Source organism: Archocentrus centrarchus, chromosome 24, assembly GCF_007364275.1.
Source record: "Archocentrus centrarchus isolate MPI-CPG fArcCen1 chromosome 24, fArcCen1, whole genome shotgun sequence".
Taxonomy (NCBI): domain Eukaryota; kingdom Metazoa; phylum Chordata; class Actinopteri; order Cichliformes; family Cichlidae; genus Archocentrus; species Archocentrus centrarchus.
The window spans coordinates 17,259,961-17,272,663 of record NC_044369.1 but is presented as its reverse complement, the minus strand read 5'-3'; the positions used below and the strand labels follow the sequence as shown (position 1 = coordinate 17,272,663).

The 12,703-nt window shown below is 38.8% G+C and overlaps 2 protein-coding genes across 2 annotated transcripts; one reads left to right on the top strand and one right to left on the bottom strand.

Annotated features, from left to right (window-relative positions):
- Positions 1-149: 149 nt before the first annotated feature.
- On the top strand, positions 150-3,908 carry atraid (all-trans retinoic acid-induced differentiation factor). The gene is made up of 7 exons (XM_030721698.1): positions 150-284; positions 482-615; positions 1,303-1,371; positions 2,042-2,113; positions 2,220-2,341; positions 2,439-2,539; positions 2,631-3,908. Exons 1-7 carry the CDS (start codon positions 192-194, stop codon positions 2,733-2,735), a joined length of 696 nt encoding a protein of 231 aa, XP_030577558.1. The 5' UTR covers positions 150-191; the 3' UTR covers positions 2,736-3,908.
- Positions 3,909-4,032: 124 nt separating this feature from the next.
- eif2b4 (eukaryotic translation initiation factor 2B, subunit 4 delta) lies at positions 4,033-10,646 on the bottom strand. Its single transcript, XM_030721697.1, has 13 exons — positions 10,557-10,646; positions 10,064-10,101; positions 9,773-9,953; positions 9,446-9,661; positions 8,219-8,301; positions 7,153-7,244; positions 6,922-7,036; positions 5,577-5,653; positions 5,372-5,474; positions 5,100-5,233; positions 4,735-4,912; positions 4,453-4,633; positions 4,033-4,307 (listed from the first exon to the last, which is right to left on the bottom strand). The coding sequence occupies exons 1-13, from the start codon at positions 10,576-10,578 to the stop codon at positions 4,108-4,110; spliced, it is 1,620 nt and encodes a 539-aa protein (XP_030577557.1). The 5' UTR covers positions 10,579-10,646; the 3' UTR covers positions 4,033-4,107.
- Positions 10,647-12,703: the final 2,057 nt, after the last annotated feature.

Sequence of the window (12,703 nt, the reverse complement as noted above, 5' to 3'; positions counted from 1 at the left end):
AACTGCGTAGTTGTACATCTTTTCTACAGCAAGAAACTGCTTACTGTATGTTTTCATACCATTTTTGTGAGTGTGTGTAAGTGAAAGTGTATTGCGTAAAGAGGTACAAATTCTAAAATGTAGTAACTGATGGACCAGCTTCCTGTCACGTGCCCCGCTGCAGTGGGATCATGTGACTCAAGTCGCTGAAAATGAAAGCTGTATGTAGCTGGATGAAATCGGTAGCGCTTATTTTGATCTTTAATTTGTATTTTAACGCAAGTTATCAGTTGACTGAGCTGAAGGTAAGACTGGGCTTTCTAAATGTAACAACTGTAGTCTTCGCTTAAATAAGTGAGTGGTACTTTGCGCGTGTATATTACCGAAAACCAAAATGTTTTGGTGTAGCTGTCTGTGCCAGCAAGGAAATGGCCAGTAAGATTGTTGTTTACAGATCTTTTTTTCCCTTCGTTATGACGTGTATGTACACGTGTGTGTGCAGGTATGTAAGCTGTGTGGCGGGACAATCCTAAATAGCTCTGCGGTGGGTCAGATTTGCTCCATATACGCTGGACGAATAGACGGACGTTGCTGTTTGAGAAATGACAACACAAACGACCCTGAACACATCATCGGGTAGGACTTGCTGCTTTCATGGTCTGTCGGAGACAGAATTTACACCCAAACAGAGCTGTTAAACTCTAAAATCAGTTCAAATTGTAAATAACTCTAAAAAAAAAAAAGTAAACGCCTTCTTCTGTCTGGTATAATGACTTTGAATATTGACTGTGTATTAACTTGTAGTATTTGTCTCTGTTAGCACATTAAACATGACCCACCACCACCACACACACACACACACACACACACACACACACACACACACACACACACACACACACACTCTTTCTGAAAAGTTAGTTCTTTTTGTTAGTTCACTAACAAAAAGACAGGAGGCCATGCTGGAGGTGGCAGAGTTGAAGATGCTAAGATTTTCATTGGGAGTGACCAGAATGGAAAAGATTAAAAAATAGTATATCAATGGGACAGCTCAGGTTTGAGTGTTTCGAAGACACTGAGAGGCAAGGCTGGTTTGGACATGGGCAGAGGAGGGATGGTGGATAAATTGAACATAGGATGATGAATATGGAGCTGCCAGACAGGAGGAAAAGAGGAAGACCTCAAAGAAGGTTCATGGATGTAGTAAAGGAGGATATGCAGAGGATTGGTGTGACAGAGAGAGATGCTAAAGATAGGGTGAGATGGAGGCAGCTGAAAGAAGAAGTTGTTCTTCATAATTTGAACTTTATTTGTGTTTGTCAGGTTGGATCTGTCCAACTGTTCGCTAACTTGCGTGCAGGATATTCAGGGAGCATCAACGGCGTTCATTATGTAAGTAACTATAGTTTCACACCCTTTATCCACAATTAATGCTGTTGCCGGCACACAAAACAACAGAAGTTCCTGCTTAGACACTTCCTCTGTGATTATAAGGCTATTTTAAATTCAAAGGAAAAGAACCGCTTTTATTGCTACTGCACAGTTTACATTTCACCTGATAAATTGTAGTAAATGGCTGCACTGCTGCACTCAGGAAAACAAATGCTCTGTTTACAGGGAGTTCCTCAGCATGATTTTTATGTTGATAAGAACACTCTTGAGCAGCAGGACTTTAGGAAAGTTTCTATTTCTAGCCACGCATAACAACTTTCATGTCTCCTTCTGGCAAGCACTAAAATGATTTAACTACGCAAAAAATACACATAACTAAAGCAAATGAATATAATAGGGCGACTCTGGTTGTGGTAGAGCAAGTTCTCTACCAACTGGAAGGCTGGTGGATTGATCTCCAGCTCCTCCAGTCCAGATATCTAAGTATCCTTGGGCAAGATATGTCAATATTAGACAAAGTGCTTAGGCATAGATAAACAACAGATAAAGTGCTTAGGCATATGAATGTGTGTGTGATTGGATGAATGATGCATGTAGTAGAAAGCGCTAGTATTTTTATCTGTGTCTGCGCTTCTAAATGCATTTTACCCTATAAATATTTATATTACAGAGACCTCTCGCTCAATCCAATTGTCAACATCAATGATACAGCATTTCAAGGGTTTAATAAGTTAAAGTACATGTAAGTATTCTGCTAAAAAAACAAACAAACAAAAAAACTTAAATTATGATAGATTCTCTTCAGTATTGGATTGAGTTTTATTTTGTCTAACTTAATTTTTCTGTAGGATTTTACCACAAAATATAAATTGTCCAGGAAGCAACACATCTTGGGAAAAGGTGGAAATCAAAGAGGGAAACCGTCATTGTGAAGGTCAAAGGAATATGTGCAATGAAACTGGGCAGCTGTGTAAGTTTCTAATTTCTGCTGTGACACATACCATCTAAAACTACAGTAGTCACGTTGTTATAAATGGCATCTATTGATACTTCTTGGTAATCCACAGCCATGAACTGTCCAGAGAACTCCCTCTGTGCCCCCTTCGGCCCGGGCTTCTTTGAATGCAGCTGTGCTGAAAACTTCCATGGATACAAGTGTCTTCGAGAGGTTAGTTCTGCAAGCAGCTTTATGTGAATCACCTGTTGTTGCTAAGCTGTTTGATTATTTAAAGTTATGCATTTGTTAAAACTGTCAATAGGGGGACTTCCCAGCTCTGCAAGTGTTTGGACCTCTTGCAGCTTCTACAGTTGTGATCTCCTTTCTTCTGTGGACCACCCAGAGACGCAAGGCCAAATCACCCTGAGGGTTTTAATCTGGAACTGACTATTCTTAAAGGGAAGATGCTAACAGGAAAAATTCTCACAAAGTCTGAGGGGACACCAGGCTTCTTTTAAATATTTTTTAATCAACGTTACACCTTTTGTGGGGCAGTTGTATTTCATTTCAGGGAAATTTACACGTTTGACTTTGAAACTGTTTCACTACAATTTAAGTATTTTTGTCAGGAATGACCACGATTAACACATGACCCATATGTGTAAATGTAGTTGACTGACACCATATTGTAGTGAAGGTAAAATGCTGTGGTTTACAAAATTATTTAGATATGCTGACAGCATGTGCAGTTATACAAATACTGACTTTATTTCCTGAAGCATGTTTGGGCAGCAGCTTTTTACATGTTGACCTTTACACTTTACTGACAGCAAAGACCATGTTTGTATTAATATAAGTTCTGACATGAATCATCAAAAGCTTTGAGCTTCAATGTATGCACCTTTAAAGTTATTTTAATAGCTGTTTAGTTTTAAAATTTCCATTAGCAATTGAGTGACATAATAGCCGTCTTTTTTTTTTCTATTTACATCTTCAGAATCTTATTACATTAGTTCTGTTTTTTCAGATAAAACACAAACTGTGGAAGATAGTCACATTTTGTTTATAGATTGCATGTGGTAAATGTCTTGATGTTAAAGGGCAAGTTCTGTTGATACTCATCTCCAGTGAGATTCAGGGTTTTAATAGGGATCATGTTTACATTATGCACATACAGAATTAAATATCTTAACTGATTTCAGTCGTTAAAATGTAAAGTTCTGCTGGAAAATTCCGTGTTAAAGGGCAGTCCTGTGTTTAATACATGGCTTCTGCAGACTTAAATGTCTGAATGTTAATGCACTGACGAATATAATAATTCTTGTAATGTGTGTGCAGAAAATTTCTGGTTTCCAACTATGTGCCAATATGAAAACCGTGAAAACAAACTCGAGCTGCTTTAGTAAAAAATATATCTGGTTCACATCTTAAATTTGTGTTCAACTGATCACGTCCTCATAAAATTCATCTGACCTTTCAACTGTAATTAGGAAACTTTTTCTGTCTAGTTTCAAATTGCATGCCATGGTTGACAACCAGTGTGTTGTGAAGCTCAGTGGGACTGTCAAGGCAATTAAATGTTTTTAATAAACAGTAGATCTTATAACATGTAACACTATCTTTTATCAGAACCAGCGTTCCTGTCACATTAGCCTGGGAAACAAATCCCCATTTATCCAACACTACCATAAAAACACACGTGGACTCCATTTAAAAAGCATATGTAACTTCAGATATATATTTATTGCATGCTAAAAGCGCAACTGTGTGCAAACATTCGTGCACACAAACTGAGTTGTTCACTGGTCCACATTTTTGACTCGCAGCACCACAGGGACAGAGGTGCACGGGATCATCCCAAGCTCTGTGATGACTAGGTCTACGAAATCAGGCGGCGTCACGTCGTAAACCAGGTTAAGCAAGCCGAGAGACGGTTCTTGCTGCCAGTTCTCCAGCTGAGTCTTTCCTTTACGGGTTACAATGAGGTCATCAGGGTCATCTGGAAAGGAAATTTGAGGATAAACTGGTGGTTCTCAAAGTTTTGTATATGGAAATAAAGTTGAACCAAAAGCAGAATTTGAGCTGAAAGGCTCACAGACATTAAGTAGCAACTGAACAAATATGCCACTGAAGACTTTCCATACCAAGTTCATTAGATACGAAGGAATCTGTCTGCACCCTTTCACAGAACTTGTAGGTCTCGCAACACACCAGCACAGGCACGTTAAAGGCTTTGGCCACCAGAGCTATCTGTGATGTCCCCACTCGAGACATGACATAACCATTGGCCAGCAGAGCATGAGCACCAAGGAAAACCTTTGATACCTAGAAGAGAACAAAAAAACCCTTAAAGTGCTTAGAACTGAACTGTCAATAAACTACTACATATTTATGCCTTGCTCAGTTTACTGTAGCTCCATGATTACCTCTGGAAGGATGTAAGAGACAGCCGAAATAAGAACGTAGGTGCAGCTGATGCCTTTCTGGACCAGGCGCCTCAGGGCCTCCCTGCCCTCTAGCCGAGGTCTGCTGTCCACTACGATGACACGGAACTTTCTGCTTTTCTCAAAGGCCTCGCAGAGGATGTGGTTGACCAGTGATGAGCTGTCAGAAAGAAGAACGAAACATTTGATGGGTTAATGTCAGAAGAAAATGCAAAAGGATGGTTACACCAAACCAAAACAGAGAAAGAAACTGTTAAGAATAGAAAATTAAGTAATGCTTAATAAAAAAAAACAGAACAGATTTAACAGTTGAAACTAAGTATATACATGCAGCTTTAGTGACTTACCATCCATAAACCAGGATGACATCTCCATCACTGATTTTTTGTTTTTCTATGGCGCACTTGGCAATAGCTACACCAGCAAGATTTATCTTCTCATTAATGTAGGACTCAATACAGTCGAGCAGTTTGCTTTTTGCCTAAAAAGACAATGAAGTACACGAGTTATGAAGTACTAGAAGCTTAAAGTGAGCCACACAGAGTTAATCATGTTAAAATCTCAATATTTAAACAGATGTGTGATTACATGTGATTACAATTACAAGAGTGTCACTAACCTCCTCTTCTTTACAGTGACTAGGAATATTGGAGATCTCTTTCTTTATGTATTTGATTGCATTACCCATGCTGGCTGACAGAGGGCGACACTGATTCAGAAAACTGAAAGGAAACCAAGGCAACAGGAATCATTTCATGTGTTAAACAGTAGTGTAAAGAAAACAGTGACAATAAATGACTAAAGATAGTACAGTTTTCCTTTACCTGATATAAGGCTTTAGCTTGTTGACCAAGTCTCTTGACAGCTCCTCATTTGGAGGTGTAGTGTAGTCCCTTATTACCTGAAGGGAAAAATAAAATACTGGACTTTGACTGGGCCACTTCTGGGATCACTGTTCTGTTACATTACCCAGTTTTTGCCAAGCTTTAGCTGTCAGACAGATGGCCTCAAATTTGGCTCTAGAATACTTTGGTATACAGAGGAGTTCATGGTCAACTCAATGACTGCAAGGAGCCCAAGTCCTGTGTCTGCAGAACAAGCCCAAATCATCACCCCTCCACCACCGTGCTTGACAGTTGGTATGAGGTGTTTGTGCTGATTTGCTGTGTTTGGTTTTCACCAGACTTCTCCACTTTGGTCTGGTTTAGCTAAAGGATATTATTCCAGAAATCTTATGGTTTGTTTAGATGCAAATCTGAAAAGCTAAGCCATGCTACCATGTTCTTTTTAAAAAGAACAAGCTTTCCCCATGGCAATACTTCCAAACAAACATACTCGGTCTGTCTTTTTCTAATTATACTGTCATGAACATTTGACATGAGGCCTGTAGAGTCTATGATGTAGCTCTTGGATTCTTTTTCCAGTTTCTCTGAGCATTGCACAGTCTGACCTTGGGGTGAATTTGCTGGGATGTCTACTCCTGGGATGACTGGTAACTGTCTTGAATGTTTTCTACTTGTGATTAATATTTCTCACTGTAGAACGATGGAATTCAGATTGTTTCAAAATGGCTTTTAAACCTTCCCAGATTGAGGGGCAGCAACAGTTGCTTCTTTAAGACAAATGCTGATGTCTTTCCTCCTTGGCACTGTGTTAACACACACCTGAAAGCTCCACACCAACAAAGTGCCAAAACCTCTGCTTTCATAGAGGTGCTCACACTCACTGATGATCAGGTAATCAAGTGTATTTGATTAACAGCACCTGGCTGCTACTTATCCTCTTATTTCCTATAGGAGTGGTCAGGGTGTACTTAGTTTTTGGCTTTTGGCTTTATTTTTTTTTTAATTAAACAATGACAGTGCAATGCCAGGTTTTGTAGTTATTCTGAGATTGTATCTACCTAATTTTAAGAACCAGATTATTTTTACAATGTCCTAATATGTAAAACCATGGAATTTAAAGAGGGTTTACTTTCTTTTTACCACAAGTGTAACATGATAACAGAAAACATCTCATTTTAGGCTGAGGACTCTCTCCAATACTGGCTGACTTCTTTGTATCTGACTGCAGTCAGTAAAACTGTCACTGTGTTGGCCTTAATGCTGGAGAGGGCAGACAATGGCGGGGCTGTGAAGAATGAATGGTCTCTGCTCTGCAGGACTGTACCTGTTTGAAGGCATGCAGCAGGGCAACAGAGCGAGCATTGGATCCCGCAACAATGCCATGTGAATACTGCAGACCCAGCCTGACAATAGCAGGATGAATCACCGTGGAAGGAATGCTGAAAACCACAAAATAGTCAGTTAATAAGATTTAAGGAAATCTTAAGAGGTTACGACATATAATTGGAAAAACAGGAATCAAAGTCTTTTCAGATGGCATAACCAGTCAGTTTACCTGAGTTGCTGTGTTAGAGGAGCTTTGCGACTATACTGGTGGAGATGAGAAAACAAGGTGACTTTATAGCCGTAATCTGAGCGTAGCGGGATCTGAAATATAATGCATAAAACATCCACCAGGTCAGAGATTAAAATTGAGTTAATGGGGTTAAAAAAGGGAGTCACAGCAAAGCCTGGACTGTATTCATTAAGAACTACATTAAACTTTGAATTCTGTGTGGACTCAGAAGAAACAAAGCCTACAAAATTATAAATTACTGTTATAATTAATTAACAGTAACCAAAGAGCAGCACGCAGCACACAGCCTGGTGTTGTAGCGAACAACACACATAGTATAAAACCAACTTGTGAACACAACAGCTGTCTCCATGGAAGAGATAATTATGCATCCCTTTCATTAACTCTGGAACAACCAAGCGGTGTTGGGGTTAAGCCGGATTAAGCTACAAAGTTAGCGAGCAAAACAGAACCAAAAAAATAAGGTTAATGGCACACATTCTGTAAAACCTGATGGCTTATACCTTTTTAGCAGCACTGTGCTCTGGTGTCTGAAAGAAATGTTGGGTACAATCACACACAATTACAACTGATGTTTACTGTGTGCAAGACTGCAATTATTTAAGCAAGTATAGCACTTTATTTTAGAGTTACTGACCTAATAACAGGAATCTTACTCAAGCACATACTTGACTGAGACTTTTGATTAATTACAACTGTCTCAGATTTAACTAGTAAAAGCTTAGATTTCCGTATCATGAATCTGACACCTGTAGGAGACGTTATACTTCTAATATAACGTATTGTAAATACACAATCACCAAAATATTTTGTCCTTCGACTGAATATGTTTACAACACTGTATGTTAGATTCATGCATATAAAATAGTTACCTAAAGCATCCAAGATCAGGCCATTTTTTCATAAAACAAGTCAAGCATTTCTAAATGAAATTATCCATTCTGACAATAAATTTAAAGGTTAATTAGAATCACTGTGTATCTTGTGTATTCAGTGTATCTCAAATCAATGTTAAGGATCTTTAGAAGTTGCACATAATACTGACCTGTTGTCTTTCCAACTTCTTGGCAAGTTTCTTTAAAACGTCTGGGTTGTCCACTTGAATGTGTTCTGGTAGCCTCTTCACCACTGAAAATGTAAAAAGTGTTAATGTTCTCCAAGGTACGCTGATGAGCCAAAACATTAAGATCAACTTGCATTACATGCTGCTGGTCATTTGGAAGCTGCTAAACAGCTCTGAGCCCTGTACTGCAAAGATTCCATCTTGTCCAGGAAACTTCAGGGTTAACTCTGGGTTTTATGTACTATGAAAGTGGTTCAATTCTTACCAGGAACCTAACCTGCTCCAACACAGGTTAGGTTCCAAATTCAAGATCAGCAGGTTTGAAACACTGACTACTGACCAATCAATTTTCTGGAAAATAGCGTCACCATTTTTGGAAGATCCCTCGGACCTCCGTGCGTGGATATAGTAGTAGGGTCTAGGATTTTTCAGTAGCTTCTAATGTCTTTGTGTTTCCCTGATGAGCATCAGTAATAAAAATAGATTCTTAGCCACAACTTTATTTCTTGATTTTTTTTTTTTTTCTGTTGGCTGCAAACAATTTTACTGAAATGTTATTGTTCTATAAGTATTAATATATAATCCTAAAGCAAGACACCTACACTTGCTGACCTTATCAAATTTGCACGTAGACTAAGGCTACATTTGAATTCTGTTTTTATATTTAATCTTTACTCTCAGACTGTTAAACACAGCTAGGGCTACAACTGAAAGAATAAAAACTAAAACTGTATTTTAAACATGACTTTAATGAAACACTTGACTGTAATCTATCTGATTCTCCCACCGATCACTCTTACTCCAGCATATTGCCCAGCAGCCAATAATTAGATCAAAGTTTGGCCCTACAACTATTACTGTTACTGGGTATTTATCACTGCCGACTAGGAGCACTCCACACCCATGCAGTTTTTGGGATGGCACGAATAAGTTGTTAGGCCCTTGTCAAAGTTCTGTAGGTAGCTGCCTGTTTCTCTGACTGTTCACTTTATATATTACACCTTAACATGCACGATTGTTACAAGATAGTCATCCATCCATCCATTCACTTCCGCTTATCCTGTTCAGGGTCGCGGGGGGGCTGGAGCCTATCCCAGCCAATAGTCAATGCTATTATATTAATCTGTGACAGATTTTAATGATTTGGCTCAGCAGTACATGTAATATGTCATATTAGATTTTCAGAAAGATGGCTGTCCTCGTGGGTACCTGGTTGCAGCTCGCTGGGGGTTGCTTTTGGTTTGCTCGTGGCTGCTTGCTGTCCCGCCTCACCCTTCTTGCTCTGTTTGCTGGCCCTCTCAGCCTCTTGCCGAGCTCTCCTCTCAGCTTTCAGCTCCGCTTTAGTCTTTGCCGGCTTGTCTGCAGGTACAGAAGCCTCTGAGGCAGGCACGGAAACAGGCGCAGGAGCAGGCACTGCTGAAGGAGCTGGCAGAGACCAAAAAGGACACAAATGTCAAGGTTAAAAAAAAAAAAAAAAAAAGATCACACTGTCCATCCAGCTACAGCAACACCTGCTGCTGCCTAAATAGCAGGCACCTTTCTGCGCTGTGGGTTGTGATGGAGGCTGGGGTGCTGGAGCTGCTGAAATGACCGGCTGCTTTTCCTTCTCATTTTCCTGTGAAGCCTTGTCATCCCTTTTCTCTTTGTTTTTCTTTTGCTGTTTCTTCTCTTTCCTCAGCCGCTGCTTCTCCTCCTTGGTCAGGTCTTTGCCTTCACTCTGTTAAGTTACAGTGTCAGAAAGGGGAATCAAGAAGAACTTAATTATTAAGGAGAATATTTAGCCTCATAAAAGATTTTAATAAATGTCAGGAAAACACCAACACTAACCTTTGCACGTTCAATTTCATCTTTATTCCCGGGTCCATCTGTAACACCAGCAATAGATGATGATATTATTAGTTTATTTAGCATTATGATCTACTTACGTTACTTTTTCCACAAGGGGTGGTGATTCTACGGTTGAGTCTGTTAGCTGCTTTTAGTTTGCACCGTGTCAGCGACACCAGTAACAAAACTAGTGGAGTTCACCATCTTCACAGCACAGTAATAACTAGAAACATGCATACTGTACATTTAAAAAACTAACTCGAAAAGATGATGCAATACATTCACCGTGTCTACGGCAGGAGTACCGTTTACATGCGCGCGATGCTAACGTTAGCAGCTGGAAAATTAACTTTGCTACCAGCTACAAACAAAGTCTCCATACTAAGCGCTATGAGTATGAGCTACTTATTCGTAACGCCCACCACGAAAGCGTAAAAACTAAAAGGAAAAAAATGTAAATAAACTGCAGCTATTTACACACTCTAAAACCCACCTGTCACTCCACTGTCAGCCATGTTTACGATGCTGTTTCACTTCCTCTGCTGCTGTAGAAACTACTGCCATGGAAACATATATCGCCCCCTGGTGGCTGAATAGGTGTGTTTCTGGGTATATGATGCAGCTCTCGCCGATTTTCCAAATAAAGTTGTGTTAAATGTTTTTTTTTTGTTTTTTTTTTTTGTTTGTTTTTTCCCCCTTTATTTTAAAGCCTGTCATGTCTGGCAGTTTTTGCAATTGAAACGATGATCTGAATGCACTGATGTACCAAACATATTTGCTTTTACAAGAACAGCTCCATAGGTTTTCTATAGGCTATTATTGTTAATGTTTGTATTTTTATTTTTTATTTAGTTATTTATGCCAGGCCTGACAGGCAATAAGGAAAGGGACAGAAAAGAGGGATTTTTGGCCTTAAATAATTTTTAATAATTTTTGTTTACATTTTATTCACAATAGATCACATAACTATAGGTTGGACTATCTACATTAATTTTGGAGACTGAAAAAAAAATCAATAAATATCAAATTTCCTGCATTATACAGTACTGTAAAAGGCCTTGCACAATCCCACATTTCTTTATATGTTGCTTTTTTCTTGTTTTCTTGTATTTTTAGTAGTCTTGAGCAATAGTTTTACAGTTCTTTCAACGTTTTTCTTTTACTCATTTTCAACCCTGTCCTTGTACCTTGTCCATTGACCATTTTCAGAGCACATCCAAATATGTGGATTTGTTTCTGCTTTCCTTCTAGTATTTACTTTATTTCTTATCATTTTAATGTATCGTATGGATGAGTGTAAAACTTCTATAACACTAACTGTTTATTTTCATCATTGAGTTCCTAGACTGACTGACAACATTTCACTTTTGTATGGTGTACCTCTCATTTTATTGTGTAACCCTCTGTTTCATGTGAAGCACTTTGGTCAACTTTGTTCTTTTATATATGCTTTATAAATAAAATTGGATTGGATAGGTTATAAAATGTTCAAAATGAGACATTTTAGTATTTGCTCATTTTGAATTTGACGGCAGTAAGACGTCTTTATAAAGTTGAGTCAGGGAAACAAAAGGCTGGAAAAGTAAGTGGTACTAAAAAGAAACAGCTGGAACACTTTGCAGTAAATTAAGTTAACAGGTCACTAACAAGACTGGTATAAAAAGAGCATCTTCACGAGGCAGAGTTTGCCTGGGAGGAGGTTCACCGATCAGCAGAACACTCCATCTAGAAATTGTGGAACAAATTCAGAATAATGTTCCTCAACATAAAATTATGAAGAATAATTGAATATCTCATCATCTACAGTACATAATATCATCAGACAATTCAGAAAATCTGGAGAAATCTCTTTATCTGAAAACCAATATTGGAGGTCTGTGATCTTCAGGCCCTCAGCCTCATACCTGCATTAAAAACAGGCATGATTACATCATGGAAATTACTGCATGGGCTCAGGAACACTTCCAGAAAGATTTTTCATATTTCAGCAAAATAATGCTAAACTGCATACTTCAGCTATTACAGGAGCATGGCTTCATAGTAAAGGAGTCCAGATGCTGAACCGGCCTGCCTGCAGTCCAGAACTTTCACCAACTGAAAACATTTTGTGCATCATGAAATGAAAAATGTAGCAAAGAAGACCCAGGACTGTTGAGCAGCAACAATCCTATATCAGGCAAGAATGGGACAACATTCCAAAAGTCCAGCAGCTGCTCTCCTTCATTCTTAGATGTTCACAGACTGTTGTTAAAAGAAGAGAGGATGCAACACAGTAGTACACATGGTCCTATCCAGCTGTTTTGAGTTGTGTTGCTGCCATCAAATTCAAAATGACCTTATTTCAACATTTCTGCGTTCTATTATGCATAAATAAAGGTTTATGAGATTTGCAGGTCATTGCATTCTGTTCTTATTTTTAGATTTTACACACTGTGCCAATGTTTTGTTGGAACTGGGACTGAAATGTATAACCACAAGCTATAATCAGTCTGCTTAGAGTTGTTATTCTGGTGATTTTATTGTGATGTTAAAAGCAAAAGATTCATGATTAAAACTGAGTCCATCCAGCCATCCATTGTGGACAGGTCATCAGTATTCATGGTTAAAATGCTGAGGTTAATTAGCCTCTCTGACTGCAGT

Bases quoted from the DNA above. Each gene is read 5' to 3' on its own strand.
- atraid (XM_030721698.1), top strand. From the start codon at position 192: ATGAAAGCTGTATGTAGCTGGATGAAATCGGTAGCGCTTATTTTGATC. The intron at 616-1,302 runs GTAGGACTTGCT...TGTGTTTGTCAG, and splicing joins GACCCTGAACACATCATCGG to GTTGGATCTGTCCAACTGTT. The intron at 2,114-2,219 runs GTAAGTATTCTG...ATTTTTCTGTAG, and splicing joins TTTAATAAGTTAAAGTACAT to GATTTTACCACAAAATATAA.
- eif2b4 (XM_030721697.1), bottom strand. From the start codon at position 10,578: ATGGCTGACAGTGGAGTGACAG. The intron at 7,037-7,152 runs GTAAACTGACTG...TGTGGTTTTCAG, and splicing joins CCTCTAACACAGCAACTCAG to CATTCCTTCCACGGTGATTC. The intron at 4,308-4,452 runs GTATGGAAAGTC...TTTCCTTTCCAG, and splicing joins CTTCGTATCTAATGAACTTG to ATGACCCTGATGACCTCATT.